This window comes from Chionomys nivalis, chromosome 13 (assembly GCF_950005125.1).
Source record: "Chionomys nivalis chromosome 13, mChiNiv1.1, whole genome shotgun sequence".
Lineage (NCBI taxonomy): Eukaryota > Metazoa > Chordata > Mammalia > Rodentia > Cricetidae > Chionomys > Chionomys nivalis.
The window spans coordinates 38912353-38938711 of NC_080098.1; the positions used below are offsets into that span (position 1 = coordinate 38912353).

The 26359-nt window shown below is 40.8% G+C and overlaps 1 protein-coding gene across 1 annotated transcript in view; it reads right to left on the reverse strand.

Moving 5' to 3' along the window:
* The window catches only part of Pou6f2 (POU class 6 homeobox 2), a 468024-nt gene that overhangs the window by 98127 nt on the left and 343538 nt on the right, over positions 1-26359 (reverse strand). Inside the window, exon 5 of the mRNA XM_057787835.1 lies at positions 15498-15895. Within this exon, the coding sequence (XP_057643818.1) occupies positions 15498-15895 (398 nt within the window). The remainder of the gene's footprint in view (positions 1-15497; positions 15896-26359) is intronic.

Sequence of the window (26359 nt, forward strand, 5' to 3'; positions counted from 1 at the left end):
CAACAAATAGTGGATGACTGTACATAGAAGAATGAAACTCTGTCCATATTCTTCACTTTGCATAAAACTCAACTCCATATGCATCAAGGATCTCAACATAAGACTAGAATCCTGAATCTGAGAGAAGAGAATGTAGGAAATATGTCTGAACTTACAGACACAGGAAGAGATTTTTTGAACCCTGTAACACATCCAGTGAGAACAACTGACAAAGGGACCGGAAACTGAAAAGCTCCTATTCAGCAAACAGTACCATCACTCAAGTAAGGAGGCACCCTACATTACGAAAAAATCTTTACCAGCTATATATCTGACAGAGGGTTAGAATCTAGAATATACAAAAAACTAAAGAAAAGTTAAACACTAAAACAAATAATCCATTTTAAAAATGGGGCATGGCACAAAACAGATAGGTCTCAAAAAATGAAACACAAGCATCTGATGAACACTGAAAAAATGTTCAACATCTTGCAGGGCGGTGGTGGCACACACCTTTAATCCCAGCACTCAGGAGGCAGAGACAGGCAGATCTTTGTGAGTTCAAGGCCAGCCTGGTCTACAAGAGGTAATTCCAGGACAGGCACCAAAGCAACACAGAGAAACCCTGTCTCAAAAAACCAAACCAAAACAAAGCAAAAATAGTTCAACATCTTTAGCTATCTAGTAAATGAAAAGTAAAACTACCTTGAGATTTTACTTTAGTCCAGCCTGAATGATCAAGATAAAAAATAAAACAAAGAAACAAAAATTATAAAATAAAATTATAAAAATGTGGGCTAGGATGTGGAGAAATAGAGAACACCTATTCACTGCTGGTGGGAATTCTTACTGTTGTGTAGTAGACAAATCTGTGTGGCATTTTCCCCAAAGCTGAAAAGTCCTCTACCACCAGATCTAGCTGTACATTCCTTAGTGTGTTCCCAATGGACTCTATTCTGCACTGCAGAGGTACCTTCTCATCCGTGTTCATTGTTGCTTTAGCCACCGTAGCTAAGAAAGAAAAACAGCTTAGATGACCACACACTGATGAAGAAATAGTGTAAATGCGGTACATGTACACAGTGAATGTTCCTAGGCTATTAAAACATATGAAGTTATGAAATTTGTGGGAAAATGAATGGAACTGAAAAAAATTATCCTGAGTCAAGTAGCCCAGATTGAGAAAGACAACCATTGCAGGTTTTTTTTCTCACATCTAGCTGCTGCTTCTGAGCTTTAGTTATGTGTGTTTTATTGAGAATAAACACAGGGTTAGATAACTAGTCCAGCACTATGGGAGGGGATCTTTCCAGGAAGGAGAAATAGAATGTAGTGTTGTAAAGGTGAATGGGAAAAAATGGAAGAGGAAGGACCAAATGGGGTAGGATTTGGGAGAAAGGGTAGAAAAGAGAACATGGGAAGATCTGAACAACACTAACTACCCTTTGAACAGACCTTGGAAAAATAGTAATGCAGATGCTTCCTAAAATACACACATACATCATATAAATTACATATAACCACACATACATATACAAACACACATAGAAAAAGAATTTAAATTGAGTTATGCTATAAAGAAGGAAACAGCTCAGCTAGATACCATATGATCCTAAATATAAACCCTAGTATCACAAATGGTTTATAGGTTTCTATACTGCCTAAACATTACAGGCTATTATCAATGCTATTATTTACCCTCCAGAACTTGACAATAGGACAGTAAGTATGTGTGCTAAAGACACAACATACTCGAGTCATAGAAAGTGGAGAAGCCTAGCTGGCACTATGGAAGAAGAGAAACTATCAGTCTCACCAACTGTGAACCCTGTGAGTTACAAGAAGGGCTTGCCTTGAAAGATATGGTGCAGTAATGGCCTAAATGTTGCAGGAATAAATAATCACCTTTTGACTGAAGTATCACACCAGAAAATGGAACCCATTCTTGAGACTGTCAACATGGTTAAGAACTTATGCCAGGATAGCTCATGGGCTCAAGGGAAAGCTACTATTATGACTATTGTTAGCAATACAATATAGAAAACCAGATAGCTTCTGGTTCACTGAAAAACTCTGTCTCAAGGGAATAGGCTAGAGATAGATACAGAATAGAGAAGGATAGAGGAAGATCCTTCACATCTTCTGGTCTCCAGATGTGCAAGTGTGGATCCAAACATCCATGTGTTTACACCACCCACACAACACCACTAACCCCCCAAAACACACACACACAGAGACAGAGAGACAGACAAACACAGAGATAGATTTAAAATTGTTGTTTGAGTTTCATAAAAGTCATTATTGTCTTAGTTCTCTTTCTCTGTTGCTGTGATAAACTACACTGAGAAAGGAGAAAAGGATTTATTTCATCTTACACTTCCAAGCTATGATCCATCTTTGAGGGAAGTAAGGCAGGATACAAAGGAGTTTAAAGGAGAAATCACAGGAGAATGTACTTTTTTTGTTTGTTATCTCCTACTTTAGTTCAGACAGCTTTCTTACACAATACAGGACCATGCACCCAGGGGTGGCACTACTCCTAGTGGGCTGGGCACTCCTATATTAATTAGCAATCAGAAAAATGCCCCCAAAGACATTACCATAGAACAATGTGATGGGAGAAATTCTTCAGTTAAGTTTCCTTTATCACAGGTGTATCAAGGTGACAACTAAGATTAGCTATCACAAGTCCACCCCTATCAATTTGACATACTTGACATAGAGTAGAACTTTAAAGTCTTTCAGTCTTTGAAATTTCCATCATTTAAAGGTTCAGTGTCTCTTTAAAACATCTCAAGTCTCTTATTCGTGGGCTCCTGTAAAATCAAAAATGAGTTACATATTTCTTATTTCAAAAGGCAAGGACAAGAACATAAAAACAATAGAATCTAACTAAAACTAAATCCAGCAGTGTTAATGGTGTCTGATATCTGGATCCTATTCGTGATGTAGGCTTCTGGGTCCTAAAAGACTTGGGCAGCCCCACTTCCCTAGTTCTACCAATCCCTAGTTCTACCAATCATAGCATACACAGCTTGTTTTGGAGGTTTAGACCTGTTCCTCTCCACACCTGCTACTATCCTTGGTTATCCCACAGTCTAGCGTCTCAAATGATCTCGAGTTTCCATTGCAACAGGAGCTTCACCTTCTTCTCTGAAGGAACCCCAAGGCTGCCATAGAGCCTTCGTTGTTCTCCATGAATCATTAATGCCTTCAAAATCAATATCTTTCCAGAGATTTACAAATTGTTAAATTTATCTTCCACCTTGAGATGTAAGCTTGGCCTTTTCTGGACTACAGCTTTTGTGTACTGACACTGAGAAAACATCCCCTCACTGTCCCCATGAAGCATAGGTGTTTTCACCTCAATATACTGATCTTTTATTAATCATAGCCAATTTCCAGCCTCAGTTGACCATTATCTGGGGCTTATGGTTCTAGTAGGTTAGAGTCCATGACCATCATAGTGAGGACCATGGCAGCAGGAAGGCTGGCAAGGCACACTGGTACAACAGCTAAGAGTTCACATCTGATCTACAAATTCAAGGCAGAGAGAAGCGAAGAGAACTAACTGGAAATAGCATGGGCTTTTTCAACCTCAAAGCCCACACCAGTCACATGCCCCCTCCAACAAGTCTATACTTCCTAATCCTTCCCAACCAGTTCCAACAACTGGGGACTAAGCATTCAAATACATGAGTCTATGGAGGCCCTTTTCATCCAAGGCACCATAAGCTTACATTCTCATTCAAATATACCATAGGAGCAGTCCTGATAGAGCGCTTCGCTCTGACACATCACAAGCCAGACCTCCACATTTGTTTCAACAACCTGTTTTTCCCCAAGCCCCCACAACAATATCTTATCAAGCTCTGAACAGCCAAAGGTTTTTCCAGTCAAAATTTTTCAGTCCCCCTTAATTCCTATAATTCTCCCTCAAATCAACATGGTCAGGTCAATCACAAAAAAACAAAACAAAACAAAACAAAACAAAAAAACAAAACCTACTTCCAGCACAATTTCTGTTCTAGTTTGCTTTTTGTTGTCCTAATAAATATCATGACCAAGAGCAGCTTGAGGACAGTAGGGGTTATTTCACCTTCCAGATAATGTCTGTCATTGAGGAAAGTCAAGGCAGGGCCTTTGATGTAGAAGACACAGAACTATTGCTTACTGGCTTCCTGTCTACTGCCTACTGCTCCTGTCCAGGCAGCTTTCTATCAGTTCCAGATAAGCTGCTCAGGGTGTTACTGGCTACCACAGACTGGGCCCTTCTACATCAATTAGCATAAAGAAAATAATCCGATAGACAGGACAATCTGATGGAAGCAGTTCATAAGCTGATGTTCCCTCTTGCCAGGTATATCAAATTGACAACCGCAATTGTTCATCACAGTCACTAAATGAATTTTGGCTTGAAATTAGAACAGAATTTTCAACAATTTCTGAAATATCTTTAAACGCAGTTCTGCAATTCTGTATTTCACATTTGTGTAAATATTCTCAGCACTGAAATAAAAATATTGATCCACTCTGAAAACTGTTGAAGATATCCTACATCCTGCAGCATCAAGTATTTGACTAACATCTCATTTTTTTGGAGCTGGTGAGATGGTTTGGTAGGTAAGGATACATGTTTTCAAGGTTGACAAACTGAGTTTGATCCTCAGAACCCATATGGTAGAAGGAAACTCCTGTAGAGAGTCCTCTGACCTTCTCATGTGTGTGGTGGTATATGTACACACACACACACACACACACAATAAATATAAAGAAAACTTTCATTCTTTATTTAAAAGTGATCACGCAATTTGTCATTAGTGTCTAAACTTTACTTAGTCCATCATAGGAGGTAAAATTATATGTATATGAAATTTGTTTCAAAAGAATTTTTTTGAAATTTATTATCAGTAAATGTTTAATTTCTAAAGAAATTCCATATATCAATAGACTTCCTAAGATAAAAAGAGGTTTGTGATCTGAAAAGTTGAAGAAGCCTTTCTAGAAGGGTCAGCAGTTAGCCACAGAAGGACATCTAATACACTCAGATCTTTAAAAGGGTACTAAATAATAAAAAAAGGATTGTTTATTTCCCTTATAATATTCTAGGTGTCAAATACACATCACTAAGATTCTCTCCCCCTACAGATGCATGTAGAGTTTGGGTCATGTAGATAATAAGCCACGATTCCCTGATGCAGTACACTTCCGGAGAGGCAGACAGTGCAAGTGACACTGGCTCATTCTTTATCGAAATGAAGATCTCTGTATCTTAAGAGTAGTAAGGGCTCACTCATGCAGTCAACACTTTCAGACAAAGCTTTTGCTCACCATTTTAGAAATGGGTCATTTGGACTCTAGTATTAAGAAAATAGCTGGTTGCTTACCTTATCTCCATTTTGGAGGCTTCTTGGGAGTTTGAGAGCTGCGCATGCTTATCTTCACTTAGGACCTGTAGGTCAGTGGTTCTCAACCTTCCCAATGTTGCGGTCCTTTAACACAGTCCCTCATGCTGTACTGACCCCCAATGAAGTTATTTTGTTGCTATTTCATAACTGCAATTTTGCTATTATAATGAATTTTTGTGTGAATATCCGATAAGAGAAACACAGGTTGAGAAGCACCACTTTAGGTGGATCCTACGTATCCGTATTCAAAAAGCTCATTGCTGCTAATGTTCTGCCAGTGCTGAGACCAACTAAAGAGACTGACAACTTCCTTTTGAAAAAATAAAGAGGAAGAACTGGGGACAAAGGGCAGCTGTAAGATTATGGGTCTGTGTAGCTTAAGTTAAACAAGTTGAGAGAGAATAGTAGTGGCCAAGTTGACAAGGTCCCAGAAGCCTAGACCGTATTTGATTATAGGCCAGTCTTCCTTTCTGGTAAGAAGAGAATTATGGAAGAGACTAGTTGCCACAATGGTGTGTGGACCGTGCGCTGAAGACATTTCAAATGGGGTCCATGTAATTCTTATACTATAGGCAATTCAAAATACAAACATATCTTTGGTTTGTGCCATCATTGACTTTCTGCCTGTTCAGGTTGGTTCCGAGGTGCACTTGGCTTTAGCCCTAGGTCAGCAAGTCCATTTGTATGCAGAGTACTGTGTGTGCTGAGTTTGAAAGGAACATCTTTTTTTAAGATCATAGGCAGCAATACAAAGGTATTTCCCCCTAATCAACAAGATTTAACCTTTTAAGTCTTACAGATCATGGCCTGGAGAACTTTCCTAGCATAGCAAGAGAGATTATTTTCAACCTTCTCTTATCCGAGCTCTTAAAATATTTTGTTTTCTTTACAAGCTGTAAGTGCCCTGTATCGCCACAATAAAATACAAGGAGAGAGGCCCCACTCTGAAGAGTCCAGCAGAGAAAACGAAGGGATTCCTAACTTTACTTCTTTTTTTTAGTGACAGTTAAGTATCTCCTATTAGAGAAAACAAAGTGGTACTGAACTCATCACTGTCAAACTGTAATTCAGACAATATGGACTGAGCTAGGAATGTGCATTAGTCGGAACCCAACTGGGTTTTCAGACATAGCCACTAGTTCTGAGACTCAAAAGAGACAGTAGCAGTCAAATGTTAAGCATTCCCTCCATTGCACATTCTTCTGACCTCACAGACAGACTCACTGAGCGGCCAAGGACAGAATTGTGCTTTCCACTGGACAGCCACTCCGAGAAGCAACTCTGTTGTGCTAGGTCTGTGGACACTCTGGGGATGGTATTCCCAACAGGGTGCCCTTCCAACCTCTGCTTTTGTACTCATAAGTTCAATATTTAAGTCTTAGCAGTGGGAGATGGCGAGAGAGAAGGAAAACACACAAACATATAGGTCACTGACATCCAAAATACACATTACAGATGTAGAAAAATATAAGTGATGACAATTTGAAATCACACCTACACTGGAGTACAAATTCTGTCAGTTTTAATGATGCTTAGGAAGTTGCTTCAATTTTTTGAGACTCAATATTTGTAAATAATTTTAGTTTCTTTTGGGTTGTGTAGAAATGTGAAATTGAAGTTATTTCTGTAAGATATACAGAAATTTTTATTTAATAAATGTTTAGAGCTTCAGATCTTGAGGCCATGAATAAAATAATGAATATGAAAACACACATGTAAATTTCAAAATACTATAAATATTAGTCCAATATTAGGAGTATTTCTTGAACATTGCATATATTTTACGGAATATAGTGCACGTGTTTGAGTTTTCCCCTTGCCATCAAAACATACTATTCATTTCATGAATAGAATGTGGATCTAGAAAGGTTTAAAATATCATCTAATATAAACTTTTCTTGTAATAAAAGCACAACTAAGTCTCAAAAGCTAGCAGAAGAGCTAACATTACCAAGATTCTTTGGTCTGGTAAGGTAAAGGCACTTTCCATTGGACTACACAACCCGAGGAGAGAACTAACTTCCTAAAATTGTCCTCTAGTTTGCTTATGTATCATGTGAGCGCATGTGTGAGCGCACACACAGGCACACACACTCACAATAAGTAAACAAGGCCCCCTTTATTTACATGTTAGAAACTACATTGGTAAGTTAGAAGTAAGTTTATTCTGGTTCTTAATAATATTGATGGTAAAAATGAGATTTTGCAGGTTTAAGTCTTTAAAATGAGGTGGTTAATGAACATCAGGATTAAATGCAAGCATCTACTTTCTTTCTGGCTTACACCCCTTGGAGATTCTCAACAGCCTTTGTTAAACGTCCCCTTCAGAGTCCCTTCACCTTTCTGACTCACGGTCACAAGATAAGGCTCAGGGGTAAACACTATGAGTGCATGCATTTTTGTAGCCCAAGATTAATTGCTTGCATTGGTCCAAGTGCATCTGTTGGTCTCATTACCTCCCCAGGTTAGAATAGCTACAGTCAATGAATGATAGTCACCACCGGGCCCTAGCTCTATCCTCTGGAACCATATCAATAGCTCTCCCGTACGCCATTACATTTCATTCCCAGCTCCACTCTCCAGTCACAGAGGAAACTGAGGCTCAGCTGGATGTGCTGACTTGACCCGGGTGTTCCTCAGAGGTAGCATTTGATCCTAGCAGTGTCTGCTTTGACAAGACACTTTCTAAGGTGCCACCAAGTCTGATCTGCTGATCCTCTCAAGGCTGCAATGCACACCATTTGTGCTCACCAAATGTTTGCAGAGATTGGTAAAAGTGCTTTAGTTTTTACAACCTAGAGAATATTCACTTGCGAGTCTATGATTTGGGAGTCAATTTAAAAGCCCATGGAAAATTTACTTCAAACTTGTGGGAAATGAGGCTAAGACATAAAGAATAACACAGTGTTAAAGTACTAGAATATTATACTGAGTTCACATAAATGCAAGTTTTGCTTGTTCAGAGAAAAGCGTCAGCCAAATGATACATTTATGAACACGGAGGTAAAAGGGTTTCAGACCATTCTGCACTTATCTGGGCATTGGTTCACCAGCTCCTGTCAATAGCCAGTGCTGGGACTAGAAGGTGTATGGTGCCAGGCTCCGTGCTGAGCTCATGGATCTGCCCCATTGTCATGACCACAGTGGGTCTGTTGTATTTGACAACTTAGGACTTGCCACATTTAAATGCTGCAATAATTTCCACCACCGCTACCTTGTACACGCTTTCCGTCTCTCACTATTTGATGTGAGTTTTCGCAGTGAGTGGTGAGGCCACACTGCCTGCTTTGTTAAATCCCTTCCCCACGATCTGACTAATCGGCAGAGAGTACAGTGGAATGGTAAATCCAAACAATGACAAAGAATCACTGCAGTGTATAAGTATATTCTTGGTAAACTAATTTTTTCCCCTGCCACTCTCAAAGCAATATAAACTTTGTTGTTCCTCCCGGATCTCAAATGCTTGTAATAAATTCTTTGAAATGTCAGTAATGTTGAACTGAGGTTTTTGTTAAAGGAGATTTTCTTTCTTTCATAAAAGGAAAAATGGTCCTTTGAAGAGTATATGGGTAAATATATTTTGCTTATTTTATTCAACGCTTAATACAGATGGGCAAAGGGAGTCCTGTTTCCCACTAGGCCTTTTGCTGTATGGCCGAATCATGAGTAAAGGCCTCAATCTTCTGGATGGTGGTGTGAACCGAAATAGTATTACTCTTTCACAACTACAGGTTGATGAAGGTTTGCTCGGCAAATTGATAGCACACAAAACATCTCTATTAGTGTACTACATCTAATTTTCGCAGTAAATCTCTGAGTTTTGCTGGATTTTCTCATCCATGATAATCAAGTTTTCTTTGGATCTTTAGGCCAAGAGGAAATGTTTCCCAGCCCATGCCAAGGTCTTTGTGATTGGACTGTTGTGGTAGAGTGTTGGCTACATGGTGACAGCATGATACATGTTTAGCAACTTTACTTGATTTCAGAAAATCCTAAAACAGTTAAGGAAAATCAGTCATCCAGAAAAGTTATCTGATTGTCCTAATATTTCAGTCAAAATAAAAAAGATTGCTTTATTAGTCGTGAACAAAGAGGAAGATGGATTCACAAGCCCCAATCCTTTCCTAATCTATTAGCCAATATGTCTTTGTTTCCCTGCTCTGCAAAAATTGGGTGCATTTCCCAGTACATCTAGAAAGTAAGGCATACTGAAACCTCCAACAGATGGGATGCCTTTGGCTGTGGAGAATGCTTGCTAACCACATCCTTAACACATCTGGTAGCAACAGGTGGAGGAGGCATGAGTAAGGAAGTCCTGGGTTCTGCATTAAGGGTTAAGATGCAAAGCAACCTAATGCAGCCTTTTAACCCTGAAAATGCAAGTCTCAAGTTCAGGCCAGTGCATCACTGTTCCCTGTATTTCCCCTTGTGCTTTAGAATGGGCTACAACTCACCCTGGCTTTAGAGATTAAAACCTGAGATCTTACTGATGATGGATGTTTGCTATTTGAAATTTTAAAATACTGCATGAGACTAGTATCTTTTTCGATTAGCGTGTTTTGGGGGTGCTCCTAAATTCTGCATCTGAGATGAGAACCATATTGTCTTACCTTAGTCTCACTTCTGTAAGTGTGTCTGCCCGTGTGAATGCAGAGATGTCTGTCGTATCAGAACTGATCACAGTCTAAGGAGGTTGTATACTAGTGTACACGTGCGGGGCCCCAACACCACGCAGTGTTACTGATTTCTAATGCAAAGCTCAAAAGGAACTGAAAGGGCCTCAGAAGGGTTTAATTTTACGAATGAGAAATCCTGTAGCCAGGAGCCTTGTGCTAAACTGATCAATATTAATTGCTGAAGGGAGAGGGAGTTTGGCCTTTTTAATGGTGAGGAGGTGGGCTCATTGTTGAAGAAAACTTGCTTAAAAATAATGCAAAGAACTACTTCTCAAGATTTGGACTTTCTGTTTCAAAAAGGGGTGTGACACTCCCCTTCCCTATTACATATTGACAGTGAGTGTATGCAGAGTGGGCCAGTGGGAAACTATTGTCCAGAAGGTCAGAAGGTCATGCCCCTGTGTAACCAAGGTGGGATTCTGACCAAGGTTCTTTACTGGGCTGTTACTACACCTGCATATCAGCAAATGCTCACATGTAAAAATGCTTCTTATACCGTCTTCTGTGCCTGAGGAGGTGATCAGGCCCTTCATTTTTCATACAAGCATAGATTTTATTTTATTTTATTTATTTATTTATTTTTGCTCCTGTTTCATCTCCCTCTCTGTCCCTCTGTTGTTTATTAAAATGTGCAGTACAACAAGAAAAGGAAAAGATTATCCTGCTTCCTGCCATGCAAGATGGTTCGCAGAAGGCCGGGGTTAAATGCAGCATTTCGTTCCTTAAGCTTCTCTAATGCACAGGTGCGGCAAAACAATCTGGGCTGAGAGTGCAGAGCCGCGACTCTCTGAGGATACAAACTTGAGTTTAATTTGTGCTCTCTGGCTAAGCTAAAACCTTCTTCTGCTGTCATTATCCCACTTACACTTGTCTTCCACTCTCTCTCCACTTTGCCATCCAGCTGAGTGGGAAGAAATTCACCTGACCTTGAAGAATACTCAGAAAAATCTGAAAATAAGGTTTTCGGCAGCCCAATAAAGGCTTAGACTTCTACCAACATTTGGATCATGCGTGCAGAGGCCTGAAAAGATTCTTAGAATTGGCAGATGAGGCAAATGACACTCAGAGGGTTACAATAACCAGACAAAAGCCACGAGTGACTTGGGATGAGACAGAAGCCACCAACTTTCCAGTATGCCACAGTGGGCTTCAACCAGTGCCTGTCAGAACTTTTCTGCTCATTAGGACATCAGCAGAATGCCTGTGATGTCTCCAGTGCACGGAAAACTCTGCAGGGCATTCCAGGAAAGCAGTCTCCAAGGGCTGGAAAGGAGGGGCCTCACCATTCTCAGGCTCACAGGCTCTCTGCCACATTCGACCAATGTGGAGAAGTCCTCCCTATCAAAAGCTTTCTTCTATTTCATTGTTTCAGATCCTTGCCCATTCTGATGCAGATGAGCTACAGCAAGATGAAGGGGCATGGGCTGAGAAGCACCCCTGAATCCAGGGACTAACTTCAGTCCTCACTGCACTTTTCTGTCCCATGAACTCTACTTAAGTTCATTTTGCATTTTGCCCACACCTGCCTGTGCGCCCCCTGACTGCCTGGCTCCTGAGGACCTGTGAGATTCCCCTTCACTCTTTAGAACATCTCTCCTCAGCCTCCTGGGACTGAAGGAAGTCCGGAGTGAGCAGACTCTGAGTCTCGGTGGAGAACACAGCCATGCAGGCTCAGCTTCTGCTGTTCACTCTAGACCCACCCTTTCCTGGCCCCTAAATGATCAAAACGAATGAACAAAGTTCCTCTCTTACCCAGGGTTTTCTGGAGGGGTAACGCTTTAGAGTCTTGTCTGCCTCGAAACAACAATCTGGTTTTGTAAATGCAATCCATTTCATGGAATTGGGTGAAAAAGTGAAATCAAATTATACTGCAATTTTACAGAAAACCGTGACAGGAGCTATTTGGAGACTTTTTGTCTAGGTGTTGCTACCTGCCAGCATTGTTCACTTTGTTCCCTCCATCTTGAAAAATGACCTCACCCTAATCTGTCTTCACAACCTGTGTTCATTTAGGACTTTTTTTCTGAAAACATCACAGTATAGAGCTTGAGAAATAATTGTTATCCTTCAAAATGGTTTTGAACCAAATAGAAAACAAAAAGGGCCTTCTGATGCCCTGGCTTTCCCTCATAATCTATGCTGCACAGTTTTAAAATGCTCTTTGTCAGATGGAGTTTGCATAATGTAGGAAGATAAAGGCCACACCAAAACAAAGAATCATAAAAACGAAACTTAAGTGGTCACATACAAATTTAGTTGATCTTTATTCCCTGAATAATTTTCAGATCATACATTTTATTCTATTTCATAAAGATCATTACCACTGAGAATTAAATGTATGCATGGTGCCTTTAGAGTAGTTTTCTTTTTTAAGAGTTCAGACTTTCCATGTTCCACAAACTCAAAAGCCCCACAGTGAGTGTTGCGGAGAAAAGTTTAGACCATGAAACTCTCCCTTTCTTTACACATGTCTGACATCAGGCTTTTATTCTTGTTGACAGAGACTTCTTCAAGTTTTGGTGTGGGACAATTCTATATTCTGTCAATTATGTTTTAAATAAATGCTGATTGGCCAGTAGTCAGGCAGGAAGTATAGGCGGGACAACCAGACAGGTAGTAGAGGTAGGGCAATGAGAACAGGAGTATTCTGGGAAGAAGGATGCTCTTCTCGCAGTCTTGCCCAGACACAGGAGAAGGAAGATGTGACCTGCCCTGCCAAAAAAGGTACCGAGCTATATGGCTAACATAGATAAGAATAATGGGTTAATATAAGTTATAAGAGCTAATAAGAAGCCTGAGCTAATGGGCCAATCAGTCTTATAACTTATGTAGACCTCTGTGTGATTCTTTGTGACCTAACGACTGTTGGAACTGGGCAGGACAGAAACCCCAACAAGCAGACCTCATGTTACAAAGTTTAATTCTGTATCTGCTTAGCAATGGTTTTAAACTTTCAACAAGGCATTTCGTTGGTGGTCACTCATTCAGGTCCACTTAAATATCATAAATATATTGATTAAGTTTAGAAGCAAAAATCCTGACAAGCAAATGAGAATATTTTATCAGGACTCCAAGGAGACAAAATGTGACTTTGAACATTCCTTGGCTGAAAAGTGAAACAGAACTAAACAGCTCGGAATTTCCACGGCAGCTGGGAGCTGACTTAGCAGGTATTGTCAGTGTTCTGTGAAGATTGGCGTCTACACAGCTCCAAGCTGGATTTTACTAAATGGGAAACAACTCTGGATTATAATCAACAACTTGGGCAGGTGTAAGTCATGCCATCTCTCAAGGCAGGATGACTTTTTCTTTGGTGATGTAACCTAGTTTGGTGTCTCGGTGGGAGCAGTGTAGAAATGTTTAATCGCATCTTTTCGTGGTTTGGATCTGAACATCTCCTGCAGGTTCCTGTTTGAAACTTACTCCTGTGCTGGTGGGACTATTTGGGGGAGGCTGTAGAACCTCTAGGTGGGCGTGGCTGGTAGAAATCCATTCCTGGGGATGAGTCATTTAAAGGCAGTCCCTGGTTCCTGCTTTGGTCTGTACTTCTTGGTTTACAATTGTGAACAGGCTCTGCCATCCACTGTGGCTACAGACTGAGTTGCTCCCCAAGCCCTCTTCTGCTATTATGGACTGCAACTCTCCAACACTGTGAGTCAAATTAAAACACATTGTTTCTATCAGGTAGTGTGCTATAGAGTGTAAAAGTCACTGATTCTCTTGGTGTCTAGGTCTGTCTACTTTAACTGTGTTTAACTGTTTGTTCTTTCTTTTCTTTTTGTTTTCTTTTTTTCTTTTTGGTTTTTTGAGACAGGGTTTCTCTGTAGCTTTGGAGCCTATTCTGTAACTAGCTCTTGTAGACCAGGCTGGTTTCGAACCCATGGGGATATGCCTGCCTCTGCTTCCTGAGTGCTGGGATTAAGGGCGTGTGCCACCACTGCCGGGCTAACTGTTCTTAAAAAGCTTTAAACTGTCTCTGGAATGACAGAGACACATTTCAGCTGCTAACACCAGGGCTGCTTGAGCAGGGCATGTGGCATTTGATTACGTCTACCCTCCCTTCAGACGTTAGGGGTCCCAGGAAAACACTTCTAGCTTGAGTTCATTTCAGTATCATGTCAAAATTGTTAGGTTGTCTTTCCCTTGTAATATTTGTGAAAAAATACACCTTAGCCCTGACTTAGGAATGTGCTCAGGGTGAAAGTCACCTTTAACCACCTTTAACCAGGAAATCACAATCATTCCTCAGTCAGTGTTTGGATTTCCAGGTAAACTTGGAACCACTCTAAGTGAGCAAGTTCAAAGAGGCAAAGCAATGGGTCATCAAATAAAATCAGTTCTAAATTGCTAAATTCCTAATATACCTGCCTTTAGACTGTGTGCTGATCTGTGTGATTTTGTTTGTTTTCCTGTTTAACAGCCATAAATGCCATTGCTGGTGTCATCCTTGGATTGGGGAGACTGGATAAGGCTCACCTCTAGAGAAGGTGGAAGGGCTAATTGGCCTTGAAGTGAATGCCTAAACTGTTCACTTGCTTGTCATCACACCTAGGAATATCCTGAGTCACTTGGAATCTCATGGAAAAAGTGCCTCATGTAAGTTGAAAAACAGGTAGCTGATACCTCCTGCCTTGGCATCCCAGTCATTCTGTTTAGAAGCTAATCTGTTCTAAAGAATGTCTTTCTGAAGTTAAAGTTATATATTCCAGAATGTTCTTCATTCCTCTCCAATGATAGTGGGTTAAAGATAAGCATTCATGATTAACCTAAAGTATTGATTTTTTATTACTTCAGTTTCACAGTAATAAAGTAAATACACAGCTGCTTTATCTTGTATCAAGATGCAGATTTGTTGAGGCCCTGGGCATACATTTAGAGTACTTGTTAGTCTGTGAAGTAATGGCTGGAATCTGGGACATAAGACTGGGGCTAAAATTCTTTGCCCTCCTAACCCCAGAGAGTATTTAGAAAAATAAAAACAAAAGAGCCGAAAGTACTGAAGGGAAGGCATTGTTGTATTCATAATATAGAGAAATAACCAGCAAGCCTCGTGGACAGGAGATGCAGTTCTCCACGGGGCTACAAAACTGTGCTAGTAATAATTTTAATTGGATGCTATCTTTGCAGCCTTCAAAAAGTATCATAAAATGGAGTTATTACAGGCTACAAGTGCACTTACACCGCTGTCCTCTCACTGAAAGAAAGACATAACATTTATCCTTCGGAGGGCAGCGTCAATGGACTTCTATTTGTTTCGTTTACATTTGTTTCGTTCCCCAGCTGCCTGCCATTTGCTTCCTCTTCCCTAAGTCTAGGAGATCAATTTGAATTGGACACTGCGGAACAGGATGCTATGTCTTGCTGGCCTCCTGGCTTTGGGGACTGTACCACACCATGGGGGAGTCCCTCCTCCTGAGAAGGATGGAAAGCATACCTGTAGAGGGTTGGGCGGCGTGAGCGGTGACGGAAGGCTATGTCCTGGAGATGCGCTGGGTTTCTGAGGGGGACTTGAGCTCTGTTGGCTTGGAGATGACTGATTCTGGCTCTGGGGGTGGGAGTGGGATTGGTGCTGTTGAGACTGAGGAGCCTGCGGCAGCTGAGCTGGGGGAGCCGATGGCTGCTGTGAGGCAGGTGGTGGCTGGTGGGGCGGCGTGGGCTGGGATTGTGGCTGTTGAGAGTGTGAGGGCGCCTGTGAGGCTGGCTGTGGGTGCTGGCTGGTTGGTGTTGGAGGAGGCAGTTGCTGTTGCTGTTGTTGTTGTTGCTGCTGCTGCTGCTGCTGCTGGAGCTGGAGCTGCTGGAGCTGTTGCAGTTGGGAGTTCAGGGATGAGGTAGCTGCAGGGAAGACAGGAAGGATGGCGTGAAACCAACAGAACAGATACATGTGTCTTGATGACTTGTCTTGTGCATCATGACCAAGCCCCCTTTTACAGAACGTTGGCTTCTCTCCTGGAAGCTCCTTGATATGGTAGAGGACTGCGGGACGCTGGATGAAACAAAGTCATTTCTTACGAAAATCTTACAGTTTCAGACCAGAATGGAACACAGCAGATAGTCTTAAAGCTCTGAACATTGCTTTAAAAGCACTGCGTTAAGGAGGTGCACCAGGGATGGAGAGAGTTTTGAAGCACTTTCTCCCTCTTTCCCTTCTTTTCCACCTGCAAAATATACTCATGCTTTCAAGATCTGATTTAGATTTTTCAAAGTTCAACCCATTTAATTCTTTTGGTAAATGCTTGACTGGAGTTAAGAACAGAACACTAAATTGTTAGTAATCTCCTTTCCACCCATCATCAACACCATTAGTGGCATCATTTTCACTTGCTACTTCAGACCTCCGCCAATTTTCTCAGACATCCTGGTTTCAATGTGTGTTCTGCTTTAAAGAGAGCACAGATGTCTCAGGTTTTCAGAGTAAAAGAACCCTGGATGATTTAATTATTTTTTGCTCGCTGATCAGACAAAGCTCTTAAACCGAAGGGATTGTGGCTGGTGGCTGTGAATTGGTTAGATATATTAGCATCTCAAAGAGCTAAGAGAATAAATTAATGCTTTTGGCTTTTCTTGAGTTGTGTGTGTGTGTGTGTAAAGCTGTCTCTGCACCAAGCCAGCAACATTGTCTCTCAGGTACAGGGCAAGCTCAGTCTTTAAATCTAGAGATATATGTGATACGAAATACCATACAATGTACATACCTTCATACAACAGATATACCTGAAAATGCATGGGTACTGAGCCATATTTTGAGGGTACCCAACAAAGAAGTTAACTAATGGCTACTTTTGTAAGGAATCATTTTATAAGAGACATTGAATGCCACCTAGATGCTGGCACGGTGCCAGACAAGATGTAGGATTTAAGGAGATAGAGTCCTACCTTCTAGAAGCTTATAGTGTCTTTGAGGAAATAATATCAATTCATAAAAAAGGTACTATTCGGTACTATTATTACAGAATCCTGGATGTATAAGCTGGATTCATAACTGTTAATCAGTTGAATGATGGATGGTGTAAACCTAACAGAGCCAGATCAGAAGAGTTCTGTGGCCTGAGAGGTGAGGGCCGCACGTTATTGGATGTGGGCCTACACAAAAAAGATTTGGGAAGAAATAGAGGGAATCACTAGCTGGAGAAACACCCAAAGTCTACATAACTAGAGTGACTTCTTTGCAGGAAAGTTTGAGACAGACAGAATGAACTAAGAGTCAAGGAAGTTCCAAGACACTTAAACTTCGGGGATATGGTGGGGGAAAAGTGCTCACAATCAGCCTTGGCATAAGTTAGATTTCAGATAATAATCCAGGTTTACTCAAAGAGGGCAATACAGACACTCTGGTGGTTAATAGTGTTTCCCAGGGTCACCAAATGCCAGTTCTCTGATCTCAGGTACCACGAGGAGAGTCACAATGGCCAGTTTGACAAAAGTCCTGCCTGGATCATTGAATCACTCCAGGTCTCTTCAAAAAGTCTGAATCCTGCTTTTCAAGGGCACCCAGACTATCCTGGGGCTTGTAAGTGACTCTAAAGGTCTAGGTGACTCATAGATGACCCTGTCATTGTCCTCATTACCAAAACTGTAAGAAAAAAAGCCTATTTTGTTATTTTCTCTGGCATTTCTTAATACACCAAATCATGTTTGATAGAAAACCAAGGATCCAAAATCAATTTTGACCCTCAAGATCCCTTACATTCTGGGATTCCTGGAAGATTGAGGTTTGACATTTTTATGGCGCAGTTATAGACACTGGAACCTAATTGCACCTCCCCTCCTACCTGATTCAAGCCAGGTCTCTCTAGGCTTCTTCCAACAGGGGCACATACATCAGCGCTTATTTTCGTGGCCGCATTCAATACCACATGGTTTCACTTGTATTAGAAAAGCATTTATCTAAATCAGCACTTAGGAACTGGAAAGACTTCAGAATATTGGCAGATAGGTATTGGCAGACAAGTGTGACAGACCCTAACCTACTAATGAGACAGAGTCCCAGATGTGTCTTCAACGCTCTGTGTCCATGAGCACATATTACTCAGATATTCCTCTAATAGCAGTTTGACTGTAAAGGCACAAACCTGAGCAAAACCATATTGCACCCGGTAAACTGATTTGCATCTGAAGAAAGATGGAGACAGAAAATCAGATGTGGTCACAATGTGGAGGTGCAAAGGAGGTAGAAAGTGAGAGTATACAACCTTGGTTCAAAAAGTGTCTAAACCGTCTCCCCAGTGATTTCAAGTTCAAAACCACAGTAACTCATATTATAAACCCTAATGAAATATGGGCATGGAAAATAAAAATTAAGTAAACCGAGAAAGTTCAAGGACTATAAAACGGTGTTTGCAGGCAAAAAGTTGTGTTGGAGAATAAAGCTGACCCCAAATGGCCAAGATTTTATTGTCTTCTTGTATTTATTTCCTATATCTATTTACAATACACTGAACAGGGCCAATGTTAAATATGGAATTTAGGCCACAAAAGATGTAAGCACCTGTGAAAGAGACGTGTACAAAATAAACCTTGGAAAATTTAAATACTTAAGACTGTGAAATTGGAAAACAAAATTCTCTCAGACTCACAACTTCCTAGAGCCAAGAGAGGCCTGTGATAAAATGGCCTGAAATTTTCCAAATAAATAATTTAATATGACCAAGGAGTAGCCAAGAACCTGCATTTTGCCATTTGTCCAGTTTCTATATTTCAACTATACATTAAAAACAATTTCTCATTTTGAATGTTTAACGTTGCCATAGTGAATCCTACAGTTAACTAAGACCACACAACCTGGATGGTCAGCAGCATTGCATAGGATGAGTATCACGTGTGCTCAGCTCCAAGGCCCAGAGTAAAAGGGAAAGAGTAGATATCTGTCCTTTGTTTCCTTGGAGATTGGTTTTGGTTCCAGGACTTCTGTGGAGACCCAAATTCACAGGTGCTTACATCTATTTACAATGACGATATATAACGTGTGTAAGTGGCTAATTGTTATGCAGTTTTGCCTAGAGAATAAAAACAATGGAGAAGTTTATGCACATTTATTATAGATTCAGTCTATAATTCAGCTTATTGAAGCTTCTGTCTCAGAACTTGAGCTGATTGTACCTGCATTTTAAAGAGTCCATGAGATCCTGGAGAAATGAAAACACGCCCATCTGCTGAATCCCACTCTCCTTCAATGTGGTACTGTCTTGCCTTAAACCAAGCCCTTCTCAATTCTTCTGCTTTTAGTTTCTTGGGATTGTGATTTGTAGGCTGGTTTTCTTTGCTTTATGTTTACAAACCACTTATGAGTGAGTAATATGATATTAGTCTTTCTGGGTCTGGGTTACCTCACTCAATATGATGTTTTCTGGATCCATCCATTTGCCTACAAATTTCAAGACGGCATTTTTTTTTTCTGCTGTGTAGTATGCCATTGTGTAAATGTATCACATTTTCCTTATCCATTCTTTGGTCGAGGGTCATTTAGGTTGATTCCAGGTTCTGGCTATGACAAACAGTGTGCTACTATGAACATAGTTGAGCACATGTTCTTGTGGCACCATTGAGCATCCTTTGGCTATATACCCAAAAGTGGTATTGCTGGGTTCTGAGGAAGGTTGTTTCCTAATTTTCTGAGAAATCGTTGGGCTTTATTCTTAACTATACTGGGCTGCAGGTTAGGCATGCCCTCTAGTGATGGACCTGAGTTTCTTGTGAGATGAAACCACCGGATAGCAACTTCCCTGTTCCTATACATCTTTCCAGCTGTTTTCAGAACAGTGACACAGAATTGTAGGACAGGACCTGACAGAAAGAGTCTTGTAGAACCAAGATACTTGAACAGAATCTGTATGGAGAACAAAGTATCCTCAATTAGAAACAAAGGGTTCTGTCAATAGACGTAGGAAGTATCAGAGATGGGAAAGGATGGACCAGAGACATAAAACCAACAACAATGTGGTTGTTGGAAGGTTAATATTATCACCTTGGCAGGATCTAGGATAAGCCTCTCAGAACACCCGTGGAGAATGATCTCCATAGATTAGTATCTGGGAGCGCCTCCGAGAGATTGTCTTAGTTACACCACTGAACCTTCTTATATCAATCCTGACTGCAGCTCCTATAGGGAGCTCTCAGGGAGAAAGGTTTTTGCCTGCTTGTCTGAGTCTTACTGGTGAGCTTGTCTACCTGGTTGCCAAGTTTGCTTACACTTCTGTTGCTGCTGCCGCTGCTGCCACCTCCACCATTTGCTGATAGCAGAACCGAGCTTCTAGCCTTCCATCGTAGACTGAAGATCAGTGGCTCTCCAGTACTTCTCCAGGCTATCAGCACCTGATGGGGGGCTCTGGAACATTCAGTCTCATAGCTGAACAGCTACAGACTCTTAGGGCAAAGACGGTATTGTTGGATTATTCAGACTACAATGTGTAAGCCATCTAAAGAAGTCACTAAAAATATAAATTCATCCTATGAGTTCTGGGCTTCTAGAGAACCCTGATAAAGACACAAGCTACACACAGTTCTATCTGGTTCCATATACCTGTGTCTGACTATTCCACTGAGCTCTGGCTATAATCTACCAGCTCTCTCTTTTTCTTTATCTCTCAGCTTAAATTCCTTGGCTACTTGTGGAGGGGAAAGAACAGATTTGAGTTTTAATACCAAATCTCTGTCTCTGTCTTTCTCTTCCCCATCTCAATCGAGCAGGCAAAAACAAACAAAAGCCATTGTGCCATATTTGCACACACATGCTGGATAGCAACCTCATGCTTGTTATCAGTTACTCTCCTCTGTTAAGAACAGTCCTCAAGTCGGAGGCTATGCGGGGTCATTACTCAGCCCTCTGTGTATTGTTAGAGGACTGCAGGGCAGGAATCCTGCTATGGCTCACCTGGTAACTTATTATTTCTCTACTTTACATCATTATATGCATTCACTTACTCAACACATAGTTACCGAGTCCTTACTATGTGCTGGTTATTCTGTAGTGGAAGAGGCAGTGCCAAGCAAGGCCAACCACGTCCTGTTCTCAGGGGACAAGCAGTCTTACAGGTTTGTCCAGAAGTGACGGTGACAGTATTTAGTGGCTGGATCAGCACATGTGCACTGATAGAACAATTGGCAGCCTTTGTTCTGTGCTAATGTATGCGATGAATTATTGGCTTATGATCTGAGAAATTTATTTATTTGTTCTATTGTAAATATTTTCTACTATAAAGAAAGAAATGTATATAGAGGGAGAGAGAGCACCCAGAGGGAGAGAACCCAAGTTGAGGAGGAAAGAAGCAGGCAAGCCTTCTTAAAAGAGGCCAAGTATCCCCCCAAGAACAAGGTGAGTATAATGATTTTCCAAACCCACCCTTACCCCATCATGAAGGGAGGGAAATAGAGTTAAGAAAATAAAAATGAGCAACCTGGAAAATATGGTGACTGAAAGGAACCATCACGGGAACCAGAGTATAGGTTCACTAGTAGAAGTAGGCAGGAGGGATAAATGTATACAAACAGAAACAGAGGAGTGGACACTGGGTCTGGGGTGGGAGGAAGGGAGAGCCACTGCTCATGGCTATGGAGTTTCTGTTGGGGATGATGAAACCGTTCTAGATCTAGATAATGGTAAAGGTGCCTACTGCTGCTGAGCTATATGCTTAAGGCGAATAAAATGGCTAATTTTACACACTTCATCGTAATTAGAAAAGATCTAGTATGATTTAACAGGAAGAATCTGACTTAGTAAATTAAACATCTGTTCACATACACCTTAGGAAATAACATCCAATGAGGCTGAACCAAGGATGCAAGGAAACCATCATTTCTGGTGCCCACACTGAGGACAAGTCCAACCTGCATTAGTAGACAAAAATTTTTCAAATTAGATGGAAAAGTATAGATAGTTAGGTACAGGATTTTGAAAATTCACAGAAGGTGAAGACTTGCTTGTAAATCTGCTTTGTTCTTGGCGACAGTCAGAAACAGGAAACATCACTACTACCTTAGAGATGATGGATGCCCGGCCAACTTCATCAGGAGTTAATTCTAAATTATGGCTGCAGAGGCCCTTACCCTTTTATTTTCCTTTGCATTTGTGGTAGAGATCTACATATTGCTTGAGATGTCTAGGTTAAACAGAAAAATTCTTCCCTGAAAGTTCTAAGCAAACTTCCATCACTAGTTTGAACTAGCCAAGCCTGTCTCAGCTTGATGGCTTCCACCACCCCCAGCAACCCATTGCAGGCTTTGGGCCAGAATTACCAAGGGAGCTTATTAGGAGGGACATTCAGAGTGGTACAAAATCTGCATTCTAAAGCACGCTCCCAGGGGAGCAGAAGATGTCGCCTCTGGGAGTCCTAGCAGCTTTACTGATATACAAGAAGTGTGTGCAGCCTGCTCCTTCCTTGACCTTCAACCGAAGCCTCTTCCTCGTACAAGCCATCTCCTTAGGATCTGTAAGAATATTTCATGCACACAACTTGCTCTAAAGGAAAAGAAGTGTGATGGGCTAGGAAGGGAGGAAAACAGACTCCTGGAAATGGGGCGTTCTCTCATGCTTTTCTAAAATTATTATTTTATTGCAAGTCAACTCACTAGTCTCTCCTACCTTTATTGAGGTTTTTGGGGTGCATTCTTACTGAAGTGCAGTTAGCAAGTATGAATTTTGAGACATGTCAGATTCACCACTAAGAGGGGCAGGTGACAGGGAAACAGAACGAAGGGGCAGCACCTGTCCAATGGTGTCAGAGAAGCTGACCTGTGTAGGTGCAATAAGAACCCACTGAATTTAGGAGTTTGCTGAGGTCTCCTTATAGAACAGTTAACCTTCTCACCACCTTGTTCAGCAGAATGGATCAAAACTAGGCCTAAAATATCAGAAAGGTAATGGAAAGACTCTCCTCTAAAGAAATTGTAAAAGCCATCTGGAAAAGAATCAAGATTTTTAATGTGTATGTGAGCACCCCAAAGTGAAATTCTTTCCCCTCACTTAGCTAAACAAGGCTATCAATCTACAACATCATTGCACTATGGAGTTCTCTCCCACGTTCCCACTCTTCCCAGTCCTTGGGATTTCTGCTTACATTCTTAGAGAGTGCCAGCCAATTTTAAAGAAACAAAGCCTACAATGAATAATTTCCTCATGGGATTAATAACATGATTAAGGCAAAGAGATGAAGTTCTATTAGTAAGTGTAAGATCTTCTTGATGAAAGGAAAGCTGTAAAAGCTTCTCTTCTGCTGGTCCTCATCAAGTTTTGAAAGTCCTCTTCCGGTCTTGATGCAATGGCATCAAGAATTTTAACAGGCATTGGAAATTGAGTTCCCGTGGACAGATCCTATGTGTTCCTTGATTTTCTCGACCGATGTTTGCATAACCCTGCAGGGACTGTATGTGGAAAGTTGATTCTCTATTTGAAATCCATTTGCTCTGAAGATGAGGTTATGTTTACCCACCTGAGAATTTTAATCCACAGTTTCTGAGATCCTTCTCTTGCAGTTTGCAGAGACTTGGTGAAGAGTCTTATGGGGAGTGTTCCGGGGATGATTGCTCCCTCTCACTGTGTGCATAACCAAGTTGTTTGAAGGAGATTCACCGGGCATTGCTGTGACTATGTTCTGTCTGTCTTGATACTGTGCTAGTTTAGGACAGAGAGCACATTTGTGTGTGAAATGGGGAGTACAGGGAACACAAAGCCATCATTGTGAAGAATAGTTGTCTTGATCTCTGGCAGTTTCTTCTTAGGAAGCCAACTGTTAATTTTTTTTTAAATTGAAGCTAATGCTTATTAAACATGAATTTTCTAGGGAAAATTTTACTTTCATTAAGGTGCAATAGAATCCATATTTGCTAAATGAGATTAGGGATCAATGAAAAGGAAGAAATGTTTCGTGTTTCTATGCTGATCAAACAGTAACATGTAGGATTCTTTAAATGGGCAAGGACGGGCAAGCTGAACCCTGACTTTCGAAGCACTATCATTCGCTTTTCATTTCAAATGGAGATTTGCAGGAGGAAATATTAGGAACAATTCAATGGCTGCTGCTCCTGGATTTAACACAGCACTCCCCGTTCACTCCTGTTTCTTCTAGGCCATAGACACATGGGCCAGTGCTTATTTTCATGGTTGATTTAATCCATCCCCTCTGCCAGTGTGGGGCTTATTCCCTACAGTTATTCTCCAGCGATCTGTCAGTTCAGATTTAAAAAAAAGTTAAGTGACAAAGATGTGGTGGCTGATTCCTTTAGAAGGCCCTGGAAGCAGGAGTGTACCGTCTGAGATTTCTTCCCAAGAATCTGACCATGTTCTCTTTTATTTCCCTCGCTGTCTTTAGGAGAGTTCCTGATCTAGTCCGGCCTGAACCAGGCAGTTCAGTTTTGCTCCTTTACAACAGTTTTAGGTTTGCCAAAAGCTTTACAGATATGGTTTCACTGGATTCCTGCGCTGGTTATCATTGTTGTTCAAAGACAAGGGAGGGCATACTTCCTCTCACAGGGGAAAAATCTGAGACCTGAGTTTAGAGCCATGGGCACCCTAACTCTCCATGACTTTCACATTAAACAATGATACTTCCCTGAAGTTATATCTGTTTTTTAATTTTTAGCTATAAGAATGCTCCTTTGTCAAACTTGTCTAGATTTTTAAAAAGAAACATTGCAGAAATGAGTATGGGTGGTGAATGCTGGTTAAATAAAATAGTAAAAGTTACTCATATTATGTCAAAAATGTTATTATTGTCTTATTCTTATTTTCTCTTCCCATGTCTTTTGCATTTGAATTCTTTAGTGGGCCAATGAATATGATGCATTTATAATTTTCTTATTTTGTATTGATGTAAAAGTTCAGATAATTCATTTTAAAAGGTTTTATATATATATACATACGTATAATATAAATATATATTAAGTTCAAGAGATGACAACTCGTGGTTTTAATGAAATACACTAACAGTAAAATTACCTGGGAACACAGGTCTTCAGGAAAAGAATCTTAGGAAAATTCCTAAAAGAACAATAGCTGCTGTAAAGTGAGTGCAGAACTCACAGATCTTGACAAGCTGTCTTAATTTGAATACAGGAAATAAAGCAGTAGTATATTTACTTTGTCTTCGGTGCAAGACAATTGTACTGGACAGGACATGCAGGTTACACTGTAGTAGTGATCCCTCTTGGGGTGGGTTAGAATACACTGTAGTACCAATCCTTCTCTGGTTGGGTCAAGATACACTGTAGCACGGAATCTTCTTCGATCAGGCTAGGACTCACTGTGGTAATAACCCTTCTTTGGGTAGGGTAGGGTTCATTGTAGTAATAACCCTTCTTTGGGTGAGTTAAAGCTACACTGTAGTAACAATCTTCCTTGGACAGGTTAGGATTCACTATAGAAGCAATCCTTCTTTGAATGGGTTAAGAGTCACTGTAGTAACAATCTTCCTAGGATGTGTTAGAATTCACTGTAGAAACATTGCTTGTAAACTTTCAGGGCTGGAGCCTAACAAGCTCATTTCTTTACATCAGAGGAGATGGGTCTAAGCTCATCACAGACACTTCCGAAAAGCAATCACTGTCCTGACAGTTCCAGGATAATGGCAACAAGAAAGAGAATCTTTGAGGGTGGGAATTAAATATCCTGGCTTTGCAGTAAACCCTATCACTTTCTCTCATCATTCATTGTCATTGGCAAACACCAGGAAGTATAATCCACTCCCAGAGAGGGAGGAGCCTGAGAAAATGTGACCAACACAAATGACCTCTATAAGGGCTCCTTGGAGAGTTTCCATATTTATATTTATTGCATTCTTTTTGTTTTTATTTCCTTTGGTTTGATCTCATTACACCTTGTGTATGAATCACTGCAAGAGCCTGTAACTAAACTGATACCTTACTTAACCGATTAATCTATCTTTTTCTCTGTCGAGAATTTCTAAAACACAAATGTGATCTCTCTGTCTCTCTGTGTCTGTCTCTCTGTCTCTCTCTCTCACACACACACATAATTTGCATGTGTATAAATGTTATTTTCCTGGCTTTGAGACAGAATCATGCTAATGATATTGATCTCATGATCCTTTTGTTTCACTCTGCTGAGTGCTAGAATTCCAAACTATACCAACCATGCCTAGCTCATATCATTGTATATTTTTAAGAAGATACATGCTAATTCCCATGGTGAAGAATTACTAGGGACCAGATGCATTGTGGTTGCAAATCCCCTTTTAGACACTAGCCATTATGAAAACCCTCACTTTTAGTTCAACTGTAATACCTGGAGGGGCTTGGCTGCTCTCAGCCAGTAGGCAGGGACACCCCACTCTCACACTTATAAAAACA